Source organism: Gobius niger, assembly GCF_951799975.1.
Source record: "Gobius niger genome assembly, chromosome: 5".
NCBI classification, from domain to species: Eukaryota; Metazoa; Chordata; class Actinopteri; order Gobiiformes; family Gobiidae; genus Gobius; species Gobius niger.
The window spans coordinates 499,724-520,970 of NC_136856.1; the positions used below are offsets into that span (position 1 = coordinate 499,724).

The 21,247-nt window shown below is 47.8% G+C and overlaps 1 protein-coding gene across 1 annotated transcript in view; it reads right to left on the reverse strand.

The window, feature by feature from the left end:
* Positions 1-21,247, reverse strand: part of LOC306963441 (matrix-remodeling-associated protein 5) — a gene marked incomplete at both ends in the record, with an annotated part of 97,557 nt that overhangs the window by 62,473 nt on the left and 13,837 nt on the right. Inside the window, one exon of the mRNA XM_079557008.1 lies at positions 6,108-6,476. Coding sequence (XP_079413134.1) covers positions 6,108-6,476 — 369 coding nt within the window. The remainder of the gene's footprint in view (positions 1-6,107; positions 6,477-21,247) is intronic.

Below are 21,247 nucleotides of genomic sequence, written 5' to 3' on the forward strand. Positions count from 1 at the left end.
CCCCTCATACTGTAGAACATCACACTATAGTGGAGACTCCAGGGCCCCTCACACTGTAGAACATCACACTATAGTGGAGACTCCAGGGCCCCTCACACTGTAGAACATCACATTATAGTGGAGACTCCAGGGCCCCTCATACTGTAGAACATCACACTATAATGGAGACTCCAGGGCCCCTCACACTGTAGAACATCACACTATAATGGAGACTCCAGGGCCCCTCACACTGTAGAACATCACACTATAATGGAGACTCCAGGGCCCCTCACACTGTAGAACATCACACTATAGTGGAGACTCCAGGGCCCCTCACACTGTAGAACATCACACTATAATGGAGACTCCAGGGCCCCTCATACTGTAGAACATCACACTATAGTGGAGACTCCAGGGCCCCTCACACTGTAGAACATCACACTATAGTGGAGACTCCAGGGCCCCTCACACTGTAGAACATCACACTATAATGGAGACTCCAGGGCCCCTCACACTGTAGAACATCACACTATAATGGAGACTCCAGGGCCCCTCACACTGTAGAACATCACACTATAATGGAGACTCCAGGGCCCCTCACACTGTAGAACATCACACTATAATGGAGACTCCAGGGCCCCTCACACTGTAGAACATCACACTATAGTGGAGACTCCAGGGCCCCTCATACTGTAGAACATCACACTATAGTGGAGACTCCAGGGCCCCTCTCACTGTAGAACATCACACTATAGTGGAGACTCCAGGGCCCCTCACACTGTAGAACATCACACTATAATGGAGACTCCAGGGCCCCTCTCACTGTAGAACATCACACTATAATGGAGACTCCAGGGCCCCTCACACTGTAGAACATCACACTATAATGGAGACTCCAGGGCCCCTCACACTGTAGAACATCACACTATAATGGAGACTCCAGGGCCCCTCACACTGTAGAACATCACACTATAATGGAGACTCCAGGGCCTCTCACACTGTAGAACATCACACTATAGTGGAGACTCCAGGGCCCCTCACACTGTAGAACATCACACTATAATGGAGACTCCAGGGCCCCTCACACTGTAGAACATCACACTATAATGGAGACTCCAGGGCCTCTCACACTGTAGAACATCACACTATAGTGGAGACTCCAGGGCCCCTCACACTGTAGAACATCACACTATAGTGGAGACTCCAGGGCCCCTCATACTGTAGAACATCACACTATAATGGAGACTCCAGGGCCCCTCACACTGTAGAACATCACACTATAGTGGAGACTCCAGGGCCCCTCACACTGTAGAACATCACACTATAATGGAGACTCCAGGGCCCCTCATACTGTAGAACATCACACTATAGTGGAGACTCCAGGGCCCCTCACACTGTAGAACATCACACTATAGTGGAGACTCCAGGGCCCCTCACACTGTAGAACATCACACTATAATGGAGACTCCAGGGCCCCCCACACTGTAGAACATCACACTATAGTGGAGACTCCAGGGCCCCTCTCACTGTAGAACATCACACTATAGTGGAGACTCCAGGGCCCCTCTCACTGTAGAACATCACACTATAATGGAGACTCCAGGGCCCCTCACACTGTAGAACATCACACTATAATGGAGACTCCAGGGCCCCTCACACTGTAGAACATCACACTATAATGGAGACTCCAGGGCCCCTCACACTGTAGAACATCACACTATAATGGAGACTCCAGGGCCCCTCACACTGTAGAACATCACACTATAATGGAGACTCCAGGGCCCCTCACACTGTAGAACATCACACTATAGTGGAGACTCCAGGGCCCCTCATACTGTAGAACATCACACTATAATGGAGACTCCAGGGCCCCTCACACTGTAGAACATCACACTATAGTGGAGACTCCAGGGCCCCTCTCACTGTAGAACATCACACTATAATGGAGACTCCAGGGCCCCTCACACTGTAGAACATCACACTATAGTGGAGACTCCAGGGCCCCTCACACTGTAGAACATCACACTATAGTGGAGACTCCAGGGCCCCTCACACTGTAGAACATCACACTATAATGGAGACTCCAGGGCCCCTCACACTGTAGAACATCACACTATAGTGGAGACTCCAGGGCCCCTCACACTGTAGAACATCACACTATAGTGGAGACTCCAGGGCCCCTCACACTGTAGAACATCACACTATAATGGAGACTCCAGGGCCCCTCACACTGTAGAACATCACACTATAATGGAGACTCCAGGGCCCCTCACACTGTAGAACATCACACTATAGTGGAGACTCCAGGGCCCCTCTCACTGTAGAACATCACACTATAGTGGAGACTCCAGGGCCCCTCACACTGTAGAACATCACACTATAATGGAGACTCCAGGGCCCCTCACACTGTAGAACATCACACTATAATGGAGACTCCAGGGCCCCTCACACTGTAGAACATCACACTATAGTGGAGACTCCAGGGCCCCTCATACTGTAGAACATCACACTATAATGGAGACTCCAGGGCCCCTCATACTGTAGAACATCACACTATAATGGAGACTCCAGGGCCCCTCACACTGTAGAACATCACACTATAATGGAGACTCCAGGGCCCCTCATACTGTAGAACATCACACTATAGTGGAGACTCCAGGGCCCCTCACACTGTAGAACATCACACTATAATGGAGACTCCAGGGCCCCTCACACTGTAGAACATCACACTATAGTGGAGACTCCAGGGCCCCTCACACTGTAGAACATCACACTATAGTGGAGACTCCAGGGCCTCTCACACTGTAGAACATCACACTATAATGGAGACTCCAGGGCCCCTCACACTGTAGAACATCACACTATAGTGGAGACTCCAGGGCCCCTCACACTGTAGAACATCACACTATAGTGGAGACTCCAGGGCCCCTCATACTGTAGAACATCACACTATAGTGGAGACTCCAGGGCCCCTCATACTGTAGAACATCACACTATAATGGAGACTCCAGGGCCCCTCACACTGTAGAACATCACACTATAATGGAGACTCCAGGGCCCCTCACACTGTAGAACATCTCACTATAGTGGAGACTCCAGGGCCCCTCACACTGTAGAACATCACACTATAGTGGAGACTCCAGGGCCCCTCACACTGTAGAACATCACACTATAATGGAGACTCCAGGGCCCCTCACACTGTAGAACATCACACTATAGTGGAGACTCCAGGGCCCCTCACACTGTAGAACATCACACTATAGTGGAGACTCCAGGGCCTCTCACACTGTAGAACATCACACTATAATGGAGACTCCAGGGCCCCTCACACTGTAGAACATCACACTATAGTGGAGACTCCAGGGCCCCTCACACTGTAGAACATCACACTATAGTGGAGACTCCAGGGCCCCTCATACTGTAGAACATCACACTATAGTGGAGACTCCAGGGCCCCTCACACTGTAGAACATCACACTATAGTGGAGACTCCAGGGCCCCTCACACTGTAGAACATCACACTATAATGGAGACTCCAGGGCCCCTCACACTGTAGAACATCACACTATAATGGAGACTCCAGGGCCCCTCATACTGTAGAACATCACACTATAGTGGAGACTCCAGGGCCCCTCATACTGTAGAACATCACACTATAATGGAGACTCCAGGGCCCCTCACACTGTAGAACATCACACTATAATGGAGACTCCAGGGCCCCTCACACTGTAGAACATCTCACTATAGTGGAGACTCCAGGGCCCCTCACACTGTAGAACATCACACTATAGTGGAGACTCCAGGGTCATTCAGAGGTCACGAGCTTCTCCAGATCATCATCGAAGAGGAAGAGTTAGCATGCTAGCTCGTCCGTTAGCCGTTAGCATCAAACATCGATGAGCGACCCACATTCACAACAGGTCCTGATGTGCAGATAGATTTGAAATACAAACTATCGTGTAAAAGTGACCTCTGAGCTGAAGGAGTCACGTCTGAGCCGGTCGGCCATGATGGCAGCACACTAGTGGCACGCCCACAAAACGTCACGCATTCCTCACATTACAGATTTATTTTTTAGGATCTACGAATACGACAAAGAAAAGGAAGAAAGTAAAGCAATGCAAAAAAACATGGCGAAAAAAGAGATGTTAGAGAAACAAGAAGCTGAAGGACCAAACATCGACCCATACGAGCTCCTGCAGCGGGACGGCAGAGACCTGGACCATTTACCTCCGTGCACATACATGTACATACATGAACATACATGTATGTGCATGTATGTGCATGTATGTGCATGTATGTGCATGTATGTACATGTGCATACATGTATGTACATGTACATACATGTATGCACATGTACATACATGTATGCACATATGTTCATGTATGTGCATCTATGTGCATATACACATATGTACACACATGTATGTACATATGTGCAGTCAGAGCAGTAACAGAGTCAGACTGAAGGATCTCCAGTGTTTTGTCGACAGGCTGGTTCTTGTTCCTCATTAACACAGAGCAACACTGGGTTTGCAGCTGTTTCATTATTCAAGACAAAATCTGCTCAATCAAAGTATTCCTTGAGTGAAAGTACTGAAGTATTTGCTGGATTAAATACTCAGTAAGCAGAAAGTACAAATCAGTTTAAAGTGTTTAGACTCCGGCAACACGACGGGGACAAACCTTCTTCCTTGTTGTGAGTCAGTGGCCTTTGACAGTACATCTGCACAGCGCCACCTCCTGTTCTGGAGTGTGTATTACGCCTTTAAAAACCAACAGAACACAAACATTTGTGGAGCCTTTATAGAAATATAGAGGAGTAAAAAGTGTTATATTTATCTTTGAAATATAGTGGAGTTAAATAAATGAGGAGACTATTGTTTTTCACAGTGTTTTGTTGTTCGTTCTCTCGGGGCGACTCCGAGAGACACTGATTCTAATGCGACTTCAAACGTCCCAAGAGCGGCTTCAAAGTTCTTTCAGCTGCTCTTTCAGTGGAGTTTTTAGGATCTTCAGGCATATTTTTGTTGAGATTATAAGACCAATATAACACCACTTCATTACATCTCTATGATTGTAGATCTTCCACATGATTGTTCTGTTTCTGGTTCTGAGACGACACATATTTTAGTATCGGTATCGAAAACCAAGTATCGCTAAAATATGTCCATTCTGGAAGATCACAGAAGGGCCAGTCTAAATGTTCTCCTTAACCTCTTAAACCCCCACCTTAACCGAGCTTTACCCAAATCTAAGAGCTTAAAAGCAAAGCATCAAAACAGCAACGAGTGAGCCGGAAAAGCAACAAAAATGTGAAAAAAAAAGACGTGACGAAAACATAACAACAAAGCAACGAAAACTGACAAAAAAACTGACGAAAACACAACAAAAAGCCACAAAAAAGTAATGAAGAAACAACAAAAAACAGCTGCAACAATGTGACAAAAGGGAACAATCACTTTTGTAGGTCTTAGCTTTCAAATGAGGCGTTATACTGTTGCTCTCCAGAAGCTTTTAGATTTGGGTAAAACCGAACTGGAGGAAAGGCACTGGGTTAAGACGGGAGGTCAGAGGGTCACACATGTCTTTGTGGAAGTGCTGCATTTACGCTCATTTGGGCCCTTTTTCAGTCTCAGTCCGTCCCTGTATTATAGTATTGGTGTCGAAAACAAAGTATCCTTAAAATACTGGTAATACTGGTGCCCGGCCCCAACACGCTCCAGAACAGTAGGTGGTGCTGCACAGATCTCTGTGAGGTTTGTCGCTGTGGACATTTATGTAAAGTGTTTCCTAAAGTCCTCACCTCAGTAATGGTCTGAGTATTATTTGTAGTTTCTGAATTCTTGGTCCTCCAGAGCGAGTCTCGCCCTGGCTCTGACCCGGGCGCCTCATCCAGCCACATATTTCCTCAGGTGGTAATTGGCGTGAAAAGTCTTGGCACTTTCTCTCCAGCTTGGCGACTGTTCAGGTCTTCAGAGTGATTTATCTTCTTGCCACTGTTTTCAAACGCTCTGGTAACGTTTGCACCTCGTGAACCAAAGGCGGCTGTGACTTCACTCAGAACAAACAGGATCCGTCCCACGCTCTGAAACCTGCGTCTCAGACTCACTTTGCTTCACTTTTACAAAGCTCTGCTCGATGTCCGTCCCACGCTCTGAAACCTGCGTCTCAGACTCACTTTGCTTCACTTTTACAAAGCTCTGCTCGATGTCCTTCCCAGGCTCTGAAACCTGCGTCTCAGACTCACTTTGCTTCACATTTACAAAGCTCTGCTCGATGTCCGTCCCAGGCTCTGAAACCTGCGTCTCAGACTCACTTTGCTTCACATTTACAAAGCTCTGCTCGATGTCCGTCCCACGCTCTGAAACCTGCGTCTCAGACTCACTTACAAAGCTCTGCTCGATGTCCGTCCCAGGCTCTGAAACCTGCCTCTCAGACTCACTTTGCTTCACATTTACAAAGCTCTGCTCGATGTCCGTCCCAGGCTCTGAAACCTGCGTCTCAGACTCACTTTGCTTCACATTTACAAAGCTCTGCTCGTCCTCGGGCCGGTCACCAGAGGACGAGCAGGTCCAGCATGTTCAGGTCAGGCTCAGTGTGGAGACGTGAGGACTTTCAGAGAGCTGTGCTTCCCAAACAGGGGACCACGGCCCAAACATGAGAAAACATGGAGCTGACAGAGACTGAAACATGTGTTCAGGTTTATTTACATGTAAATGCATCGAACAGGAGCAGAGAGAGGACTAAAGAGAGGTCAGGAACAATGAGAGTCCCTTTGCTCCACCACAGGACTGAACCAGGACTAAACCAGGACCAAACCAGGACTAAACCAGTACTAAACCAGGGCTAAACCAGGACTAAACCAGGGCTAAACCAGGACTAAACCAGGACTAAACCAGGACTAAACCAGGGCTAAACCAGGACTAAACCAGGGCTAAACCAGGACTAAACCAGGACTAAACCAGGACTAAACCAGGGCTAAACCAGGACTAAACCAGGGCTAAACCAGGACTAAACCAGGACTAAACCAGGGCTGAACCAGGACTAAACCAGGACTAAACCAGGGCTAAACCAGGACTAAACCAGGACTAAACCAGGACTAAACCAGGGCTAAACCAGGACTAAACCAGGGCTAAACCAGGACTAAACCAGGACTAAACCAGGACTAAACCAGGGCTAAACCAGGACTAAACCAGGGCTAAACCAGGACTAAACCAGGACTAAACCAGGGCTGAACCAGGACTAAACCAGGACTAAACCAGGACTAAACCAGGACTGAACCAGGACTAAACCAGGACTAAACCAGGACTGAACCAGGACTAAACCTGGACTAAACCAGGGCTGAACCAGGACTAAACCAGGGCTAAACCAGGACTGAACCTGGACCAAACCTGGACTAAACCAGAACTAAACCAGGGCTGAACCAGGACTAAACCAGGACTAAACCAGGACTAAACCAGGGCTGAACCAGGACTAAACCAGGACTAAACCAGGGCTAAACCAGGACTGAACCTGGACCAAACCTGGACTAAACCAGAACTAAACCAGGGCTGAACCAGGACTAAACCAGGACTAAACCAGGACTAAACCAGGACTAAACCAGGACTAAACCAGGACTAAACCAGGACTAAACCAGGACTAAACCAGGGCTCAACCAGGGCTGAACCAGGACTAAACCAGGGCTGAACCAGGACTAAACCAGGGCTCAACCAGGACTAAACCAGGGCTAAACCAGGGCTAAACCAGGACTAAACCAGGACTAAACCAGGACTAAACCAGGACTAAACCAGGACTAAACCAGGGCTCAACCAGGGCTGAACCAGGACTAAACCAGGGCTAAACCAGGACTAAACCAGGGCTAAACCAGGGCTAAACCAGGACTAAACCAGGACTAAACCAGGACTAAACCAGGACTAAACCAGGACTAAACCAGGACTAAACCAGGACTAAACCAGGACTAAACCAGGGCTGAACCAGGACTAAACCAGGGCTGAACCAGGACTAAACCAGGGCTAAACCAGGGCTGAACCAGGACTAAACCAGGGCTAAACCAGGGCTAAACCAGGGCTAAACCAGGGCTGAACCAGGACTAAACCAGGGCTAAACCAGGACTAAACCAGGACTAAACCAGGACTAAACCAGGGCTAAACCAGGGCTAAACCAGGGCTAAACCAGGGCTGAACCAGGACTAAACCAGGACTAAACCAGGACTAAACCAGGGCTCAACCAGGGCTGAACCAGGACTAAACCAGGGCTAAACCAGGGCTGAACCAGGACTAAACCAGGGCTGAACCAGGACTAAACCAGGGCTAAACCAGGGCTGAACCAGGACTAAACCAGGGCTAAACCAGGACTAAACCAGGGCTAAACCAGGGCTAAACCAGGGCTAAACCAGGGCTAAACCAGGGCTGAACCAGGACTAAACCAGGACTAAACCAGGACTAAACCAGGGCTCAACCAGGGCTGAACCAGGACTAAACCAGGGCTAAACCAGGGCTGAACCAGGACTAAACCAGGGCTGAACCAGGACTAAACCAGGGCTAAACCAGGGCTGAACCAGGACTAAACCAGGACTAAACCAGGGCTAAACCAGGGCTAAACCAGGACTAAACCAGGGCTAAACCAGGGCTGAACCAGGACTAAACCAGGACTAAACCAGGACTAAACCAGGGCTAAACCAGGGCTAAACCAGGACTAAACCAGGGCTAAACCAGGGCTGAACCAGGACTAAACCAGGACTAAACCAGGACTAAACCAGGACTAAACCAGGGCTAAACCAGGACTGAACCAGGACTAAACCAGGACTAAACCAGGACAAAACCAGGGCTAAACCAGGGCTAAACCAGGGCTGAACCAGGACTAAACCAGGACTAAACCAGGACTAAACCAGGACTAAACCAGGACTAAACCAGGACTAAACCAGGACTAAACCAGGACTAAACCAGGACTAAACCAGGACTAAACCAGGGCTAAACCAGGGCTGAACCAGGACTAAACCAGGACTAAACCAGGACTAAACCTGGACTAAACCTGGACTAAAACAAGGCTTAACCAGGTCTGGACCAAACAGAGAAGTGTTAAAATCTCAGTACTTTAACTGCAGATAGAGCATGTACTGGAGTAGAAAGTACAAATACTCTGAAATGTAATGACATAAAAGTAACTTGTAAACGATGCAGTTTAGAAGTGACTTACCGGGGATGGTTTGAGGCAAACTGAGCGTGAAGCGCGTGTGAAGAGCGTCTGTTTGATCCAGGTGTGAGTTTAACAAGACGAGGATGTAAAAAAGTATCCACTGATGGTCGGCTCCTGTTTGTGCCGCGCTTGTAAAGCTCTGAGTGAACTCTGTCCGTCCCAGGTCCCAGTCGTCGTCCTCCTCCTCCTCCTCCTCCTCCTCCTCCTCCTCCTCCTCCTCCTCGTCCCCCCCCCCCCACCCTCTCTTGGCTCATGAAGCATCTGGATTTGTGATCAGCCGCTCCACACTCTGCGCTGGAATGTTTCAGCCTCGGCTTCATTCATAAGTGTTTTCAAAGCAGCTCCTTGGACGTTTGCAGCTCAAACATCTGCAGAAAAGTCACAGAAAACTCAGGAACTGGGCTGATGTTTCAGAAACCAAAGCTTTTCAGTTTCATGGCAGCTCCATCCACCTTTGGTTCATGGAGCAGGTTAAAGTGCAGCACTGGAGCTACGCTTTCGAGGATCTGTAGGATTTGCAGAAGTCCATCACTTAAAAGTCATAGTAACCGATCTTCAACCTGTTCACATCAAAATCACCTGGAATCACCTTCTCCACTGAAGCCCCCCCAGACGACTGAACTGGGATGTTCTGACTCTGAACAGTTAGTTAAAATCAAGCGTCGTCTCTGGCTTGTGGATTGTTTTCTCTGAGTTATTGCCTCTCCTCTGTTACCGTCAGTCCGTCTGTTTTAGACATAAATAAAGTCACACAAACATTTTCTGTTTCGTGTGAATGGAACAAATACTGACTGAGATGTTTCACTTTCATAACTCTGACATCACTCTGATATAACTCCGTCATCACTCCGTCATCACTCTGACATCACTCTGACATCACTGTGACATCACTCTGACATCACTGTGACATCACTCTGACATCACTGTGACATCACTCTGATATAACTCCGTCATCACTCCGTCATCACTCTGACATCACTCTGACATCACTGTGACATCACTCTGACATCACTCTGACATCACTCTGACATCACTGTGACATCACTCTGACATCACTGTGACATCACTCTGACATCACTCCGACATCACTGTGACATCACTCCGACATCACTCTGACATCACTGTGACATCACTCTGACATCACTCTGACATCACTCTGACATCACTCTGACATCACTGTGACATCACTGTGACATCACTCTGACATCACTGTGACATCACTCTGACATCACTCCGACATCACTGTGACATCACTCTGACATCACTGTGACATCACTGTGACATCACTCCGACATCACACTGACATCACTCTGACATCACTCTGACATCACTCCGACATCACTGTGACATCACTCTGACATCACTCTGACATCACTCCGACATCACTGTGACATCACTCTGACATCACTGTGACATCACTGTGACATCACTCCGACATCACACTGACATCACTCTGACATCACTGTGACATCACTGTGACATCACTCCGACATCACTCCGACATCACTCTGACATCACTCCGACATCACTCTGACATCACTCTGACATCACTCTGACATCACTGTGACATCACTCTGACATCACTGTGACATCACTCTGACATCACTCTTACATCACACAGACATCACTCTGACATCACTCTGACGTCACTCTGACATCACTGTGACATCACTCTGACATCACTCTGACATCACTGTGACATCACTGTGACATCACTGTGACATCACTCTGTCATCACTCTGACATCACTGTGACATCACTGTGACATCACTCTGTCATCACTCTGACATCACTCTGACATCACTCTGACATCACTCCGACATCACTCTGACATCACTCTGACATCACTCTGACATCACTCTGACATCACTCTGACATCACTCTGACATCACTGTGACATCACACTGACATCACTCTGACATCACTCTGACATCACTGTGACATCACTCTGACATCACTGTGACATCACTGTGACATCACTCTGACATCACTCTGACATCACTCTGACATCACTCTGACATCACTCCGACATCACTCCGACATCACTCTGACATCACTCTGACATCACTCTGACATCACTCTGTCATCACTCAGACATCACTCTGACATCACTGTGACATCACTCTGTCATCACTCTGACATCACTGTGACATCACTGTGACATCACTCTGTCATCACTCTGACATCACTGTGACATCACTCTGTCATCACTCAGACATCACTCTGACATCACTCTGACATCACTCTGACATCACTCTGACATCACTGTGACATCACTGTGACATCACTCTGACATCACTCTGTCATCACTCTGACATCACTGTGACATCACTGTGACATCACTCTGTCATCACTCTGACATCACTGTGACATCACTCTGTCATCACTCAGACATCACTCTGACATCACTGTGACATCACTGTGACATCACTGTGACATCACTCTGACATCACTCTGTCATCACTCTGACATCACTGTGACATCACTCTGACATCACTCTGACATCACTGTGACATCACTGTGACATCACTCTGACATCACTCTGACATCACTCTGACATCACTGTGACATCACTCTGTCATCACTCTGACATCACTGTGACATCACTGTGACATCACTCTGACATCACTCTGACATCACTGTGACATCACTCCGACATCACTCTGACATCACTCTGACATCACTCTGACATCACTCTGACATCACTCCGACATCACTCTGACATCACTCTGACATCACTCTGACATCACTCTGACATCACTCCGAAATCACTCCGACATCACTCTGACATCACTGTGACATCACTCTGACATCACTCTGACATCACTCTGACATCACTCCGACATCACTCTGACATCACTCCGACATCACTCTGACATCACTCTGACATCACTGTGACATCACTCTGACATCACTCTGACATCACTCTGACATCACTCTGACATCACTCCGACATCACTCTGACATCACTCTGACATCACTGTGACATCACTCTGACATCACTCCGACATCACTCTGACATCACTCTGACATCACTCAGACATCACTCTGACATCACTCTGACATCACTCTGACATCACTCTGACATCACTCCGACATCACTCTGACATCACTCCGACATCACTCTGACATCACTCTGACATCACTGTGACATCACTCTGACATCACTCTGACATCACTCTGACATCACTCAGACATCACTCTGACATCACACAGACATCACTCCGACATCACTCTGACATCACTCTGACATCACTGTGACATCACTCTGACATCACTCTGACATCACTCTGACATCACTGTGACATCACTCTGACATCACTCTGACATCACTGTGACATCACTCCGACATCACTCTGACATCACTCTGACATCACTCCGACATCACTCTGACATCACTCTGACATCACACAGACATCACTCTGACATCACTCTGACATCACTCCGACATCACTCTGACATCACTGTGACATCACTCTGACATCACTCTGACATCACTGTGACATCACTCCGACATCACTCTGACATCACACAGACATCACTCCGACATCACTCTGACATCACTCTGACATCACTCTGACATCACTCCGACATCACTGTGACATCACTCCGACATCACTCCGACATCACTCTGACATCACTCTGACATCACTCCGACATCACTCTGACATCACTGTGACATCACTCCGACATCACTCTGACATCACTCCGACATCACTCTGACATCACTCTGACATCACTCTGACATCACTCTGACATCACTCTGACATCACTCTGACATCACTGTGACATCACTCCGACATCACTCTGACATCACTCTGACATCACTCTGACATCACTCTGACATCACTCCGACATCACTCCGACATCACTCTGACATCACTCTGACATCACTCTGACATCACTCTGACATCACTCCGACATCACTCTGACATCACTCCGACATCACTCTGACATCACTCTGACATCACTCTGACATCACTATGACATCACTCTGACATCACTCTGACATCACTATGACATCACTATGACATCACTCTGACATCACTCCGACATCACTCTGACATCACTCTGACATCACTCCGACATCACTCCGACATCACTCTGACATCACTCCGACATCACTCTGACATCACTCTGACATCACTCTGACATCACTCCGACATCACTCCGACATCACTCTGACATCACTCCGACATCACTCTGACATCACTGTGACATCACTGTGACATCACTCTGACATCACTGTGACATCACTCTGACATCACTCCGACATCACTCCGACATCACTGTGACATCACTCTGACATCACTCCGACATCACTGTGACATCACTGTGACATCACTCTGACATCACTGTGACATCACTCTGACATCACTCCGACATCACTCCGACATCACTGTGACATCACTCTGACATCACTGTGACATCACTCTGACATCACTCCGACATCACTCTGACATCACTCTGACATCACTCCGACATCACTCTGACATCACTCTGACATCACTATGACATCACTCTGACATCACTCTGACATCACTATGACATCACTATGACATCACTCTGACATCACTCCGACATCACTCTGACATCACTCTGACATCACTCCGACATCACTCCGACATCACTCTGACATCACTCCGACATCACTCTGACATCACTCTGACATCACTCTGACATCACTCCGACATCACTCCGACATCACTCTGACATCACTCCGACATCACTCTGACATCACTCTGACATCACTCCGACATCACTCCGACATCACTGTGACATCACTCTGACATCACTGTGACATCACTCTGACATCACTCTGACATCACTCTGACATCACTCTGACATCACTCTGACATCACTGTGACATCACTCTGACATCACTGTGACATCACTCTGACATCACTGTGACATCACTCAGACATCACTGTGACATCACTGTGACATCACTGTGACATCACTCTGACATCACTGACATCACTCTGACATCACTCTGACATCACTCTGACATCACTATGACATCACTCTGACATCACTCTGACATCACTGTGACATCACTGACATCACTCAGACATCACTGTGACATCACTCAGACATCACTCTGACATCACTCCGACATCACTCTGACATCACTCAGACATCACTGTGACATCACTCAGACATCACTGTGACATCACTCTGACATCACTCTGACATCACACTGACATCACACTGACATCACTCTGACATCACTCTGACATCACTGTGACATCACTCTGACATCACTCTGACATCACTCTGACATCACTGTGACATCACTCTGACATCACTCTGACATCACTCTGACATCACTCTGACATCACACTGACATCACACTGACATCACTCTGACATCACTTGACATCACTTGACATCACTCTGACATCACTCCGACATCACTCCGACATCACTCTGACATCACTCTGACATCACACCGACATCACTGACATCACTGTGACATCACTCCGACATCACTCCGACATCACTCTGACATCACTATGACATCACTCTGACATCACTCCGACATCACTCCGACATTACTCCGACATCACTCTGACATCACTCTGACATCACTCTGACATCACTCCGACATCACTCCGACATCACTGTGACATCACTCTGACATCACTGTGACATCACACCGACATCACTGACATCACTGTGACATCACTCCGACATCACTCCGACATCACTCTGACATCACTATGACATCACTCTGACATCACTCCGACATCACTCCGACATTACTCCGACATCACTCTGACATCACTCTGACATCACTCTGACATCACTCCGACATCACTCCGACATTACTCCGACATCACTCTGACATCACTCTGACATCACTCAGACATCACTCTGACATCACTCTGACATTACTGTGACATCACTCCGACATCACTCCGACATCACTCTGACATCACTCTGACATCACTCTGACATCACTCCGACATCACTCCGACATCACTCTGACATCACTCTGACATCACTCCGACATCACTCTGACATCACTCCGACATCACTCCGACATCACTCTGACATCACTCTGACATCACTCTGACATCACTCTGACATCACTCTGACATCACTGTGACATCACTGTGACATCACTCAGACATCACTCTGACATCACTCTGACATTACTGTGACATCACTCCGACATCACTCCGACATCACTCTGACATCACTCTGACATCACTCTGACATCACTGTGACATCACTGTGACATCACTCTGACATCACTCTGACATCACTCTGACATCACTCTGACATCACTCTGACATCACTCCGACATCACTCCGACATCACTCTGACATCACTCTGACATCACTCTGACATCACTCTGACATCACTCTGACATCACTCTGACATCACTCTGACATCACTCCGACATCACTCTGACATCACTCCGACATAACTCTGACATCACTGTGACATCACTCTGACATCACTCCGACATCACTCTGACATCACTCAGACATCACTCTGACATCACTCTGACATCACTGTGACATCACTCCGACATCACTCCGACATCACTCCGACATCACTCCGACATCACTCTGACATCACTCAGACATCACACAGACATCACTCTGACATCACTCTGACATCACTCTGACATCACTCAGACATCACTCCGACATCACTGACATCACTCTGACATCACTCAGACATCACTCTGACATCACTCTGACATCACTGTGACATCACTCTGACATCACTCTGACATCACTCTGACATCACTCTGACATCACTGTGACATCACTCTGACATCACTCAGACATCACTCCGACATCACTCCGACATCACTCCGACATCACTCTGACATCACTCTGACATCACTCTGACATCACTCTGACATCACTCTGACATCACTCCGACATCACTCCGACATCACTGTGACATCACTCTGACATCACTCCGACATCACTCCGACATCACTGTGACATCACTCTGACATCACTCTGACATCACTCTGACATCACTCCGACATCACTCCGACATCACTCCGACATCACTCCGACATCACTCTGACATCACTCAGACATCACTCTGACATCACTCTGACATCACTGTGACATCACTCTGACATCACTCCGACATCACTCTGACATCACTCAGACATCACTCTGACATCACTCTGACATCACTGTGACATCACTCCGACATCACTCCGACATCACTCCGACATCACTCCGACATCACTCTGACATCACTCAGACATCACACAGACATCACTCTGACATCACTCCGACATCACTCCGACATCACTCAGACATCACTCAGACATCACACAGACATCACTGTGACATCACTCCGACATCACTCTGACATCACTCAGACATCACTCAGACATCACACAGACATCACACAGACATCACTCTGACATCACTCCGACATCACTCTGACATCACTCCGACATCACTCCGACATCACTCCGACATCACTCCGACATCACTCTGACATCACTCTGACATCACTGTGACATCACTCTGACATCACTCCGACATCACTCTGACATCACTCTGACATCACTCCGACATCACTCTGACATCACTGTGACATCACTCCGACATCACTCCGACATCACTCTGACATCACTCCGACATCACTCCGACATCACTCTGACATCACTCTGACATCACTCCGACATCACTGTGACATCACTCTGACATCACTGTGACATCACTCAGACATCACACAGACATCACTCCGACATCACTCCGACATCACTCCGACATCACTCCGACATCACTCCGACATCACTGTGACATCACTCTGACATCACTGTGACATCACTGTGACATCACTCTGACATCACTGTGACATCACTCAGACATCACACAGACATCACTCCGACATCACTCCGACATCACTCCGACATCACTCCGACATCACTCCGACATCACTCTGACATCACTCTGACATCACTCTGACATCACTCAGACATCACACAGACATCACTCCGACATCACTCCGACATCACTCCGACATCACTCTGACATCACTCCGACATCACTGTGACATCACTCTGACATCACTGTGACATCACTCAGACATCACACAGACATCACTCTGACATCACTCTGACATCACTCTGACATCACTCCGACATCACTCCGACATCACTCTGACATCACTCTGACATCACTCAGACATCACACAGACATCACTCCGACATCACTCCGACATCACTCCGACATCACTCCGACATCACTCCGACATCACTGTGACATCACTCCGACATCACTCCGACATCACTCCGACATCACTCCGACATCACTCAGACATCACTCTGACATCACTGTGACATCACTCTGACATCACTCCGACATCACTCTGACATCACTCTGACATCACTCTGACATCACTCTGACATCACTCTGACATCACTCTGACATCACTCCGACATCACTCTGACATCACTCCGACATCACTCCGACATCACTCCGACATCACTCCGACATCACTCCGACATCACTCAGACATCACTCTGACATCACTGTGACATCACTCCGACATCACTCTGACATCACTCTGACATCACTCTGTCATCACTCTGACATCACTCAGACATCACTCTGACATCACTCTGACATCACTCTGTCATCACTCTGACATCACTCTGACATCACTCTGACATCACTCCGACATCACTCTGACATCACTCCGACATCACTCTGACATCACTCTGACATCACTCTGACATCACTCCGACATCACTCTGACATCACTCTGACATCACTCCGACATCACTCTGACATCACTCCGACATCACTCTGACATCACTCTGACATCACTCTGACATCACTCTGACATCACTCCGACATCACTCTGACATCACTCCGACATCACTCCGACATCACTCTGACATCACTCTGACATCACTCTGTCATCACTCTGACATCACTCAGACATCACTCTGACATCACTGTGACATCACTCTGACATCACTCTGACATCACTCTGACATCACTCTGACATCACTCCGACATCACTCCGACATCACTCCGACATCACTCCGACATCACTCTGACATCACTGTGACATCACTCTGACATCACTCTGACATCACTCTGACATCACTCTGACATCACTGACATCACTCCGACATCACTCCGACATCACTCCGACATCACTCCGACATCACTCTGACATCACTCTGACATCACTCAGACATCACTCTGACATCACTCAGACATCACTCTGACATCACACTGACATCACTCTGACATCACTGTGACATCACTCTGACATCACACTGACCTCACTCTGACATCACTGTGACATCACTCTGACATCACTCTGACATCACTCAGACATCACTCCGACATCACTCTGACATCACTGACATCACTCCGACATCACTCCGACATCACTCCGACATCACTCCGACATCACTCTGACATCACTCTGACATCACTCAGACATCACTCTGACATCACTCAGACATCACTCTGACATCACACTGACATCACTCTGACATCACTGTGACATCACTCTGACATCACACTGACCTCACTCTGACATCACTGTGACATCACTCTGACATCACTCCGACATCACTCTGACATCACTCCGACATCACTCTGACATCACTCAGACATCACTCTGACATCACTCAGACATCACTCTGACATCACTCTGACATCACTGTGACATCACTCTGACATCACTCAGACATCACTGTGACATCACTCTGACATCACTCTGACATCACTCTGACATCACTCTGACTTCACTCCGACATCACTCTGACATCACTCTGACATCACTCAGACATCACTGTGACATCACTCTGACATCACTCTGACATCACTCTGACATCACTCAGACATCACTCAGACATCACTCTGACATCACTCAGACATCACTCTGACATCACTCTGACATCACTGTGACATCACTCTGACATCACTCAGACATCACTCTGACTTCACTCTGACATCACTGTGACATCACTCTGACATCACTGTGACATCACTGTGACATCACTCTGACATCACTCTGACTTCACTCTGACATCACTCTGACTTCACTCCGACATCACTCTGACATCACTGTGACATCACTCTGACATCGCTCCGACATCACTGTGACATCACTCTGACATCACTCTGACATCACTCTGACATCACTGTGACATAACTCTGACATCACTCTGACATCACTGTGACATCACACTGACATCACTCTGACATCACTCTGACATCACTCTGACATCACTCTGACATCACTCTGACATCACTCTGACATCACTCCGACATCACTCCGACATCACTCTGACATCACTGTGACATCACTCTGACATCACACTGACATCACTCTGACATCACTGTGACATCACTGTGACATCACTCTGACATCACTGTGACATCACACTGACATCACTCTGACATCACTGTGACATAACTCTGACATCACTCTGACATCACTGTGACATCACACTGACATCACTCTGACATCACTCTGACATCACTCTGACATCACTCTGACATCACTCTGACATCACTCCGACATCACTCCGACATCACTCTGACATCACTGTGACATCACTGTGACATCACACTGACATCACTCTGACATCACTGTGACATCACTGTGACATCACTCCGACATCACTCCGACATCACTGTGACATCACTCTGACTTCACTCTGACATCACTCTGACTTCACTCTGACATCACTGTGACATCACTATGACATCACTGTGACATCACTCTGACATCACTGTGACATCACTCTGACATCACTCTGACATCACTCCGACATCACTCCGACATCACTGTGACATCACTGTGACATCACTCTGACTTCACTCTGACATCACTGTGACATCACTCTGACATCACTCAGACATCACTCTGACATCACTCTGACATCACTCTGACATCACTCTGACATCACTCTGACATCACTGTGACATCACTGTGACATCACTATGACATCACTGTGACATCACTCAGACATCACTGTGACATCACTCTGACATCACTCTGACATCACACTGACATCACACTGACATCACTCTGACATCACTCTGACATCACTGTGACATCACTCTGACATCACTCTGACATCACTCTGACATCACTGTGACATCACTCTGACATCACTCTGACATCACACTGACATCACACTGACATCACTCTGACATCACTTGACATCACTTGACATCACTCTGACATCACTCCGACATCACTCCGACATCACTCTGACATCACTCTGACATCACACCGACATCACTGACATCACTGTGACATCACTCCGACATCACTCCGACATCACTCTGACATCACTATGACATCACTCTGACATCACTCCGACATCACTCCGACATTACTCCGACATCACTCTGACATCACTCTGACATCACTCTGACATCACTCCGACATCACTCCGACATCACTGTGACATCACTCTGACATCACTGTGACATCACACCGACATCACTGACATCACTGTGACATCACTCCGACATCACTCCGACATCACTCTGACATCACTATGACATCACTCTGACATCACTCCGACATCACTCCGACATTACTCCGACATCACTCTGACATCACTCTGACATCACTCTGACATCACTCCGACATCACTCCGACATTACTCCGACATCACTCTGACATCACTCTGACATCACTCAGACATCACTCTGACATCACTCTGACATTACTGTGACATCACTCCGACATCACTCCGACATCACTCTGACATCACTCTGACATCACTCTGACATCACTCCGACATCACTCCGACATCACTCTGACATCACTCTGACATCACTCTGACATCACTCTGACATCACTCTGACATCACTGTGACATCACTGTGACATCACTCAGACATCACTCTGACATCACTCTGACATTACTGTGACATCACTCCGACATCACTCCGACATCACTCTGACATCACTCTGACATCACTCTGACATCACTGTGACATCACTGTGACATCACTCTGACATCACTCTGACATCACTCTGACATCACTCTGACATCACTCTGACATCACTCCGACATCACTCCGACATCACTCT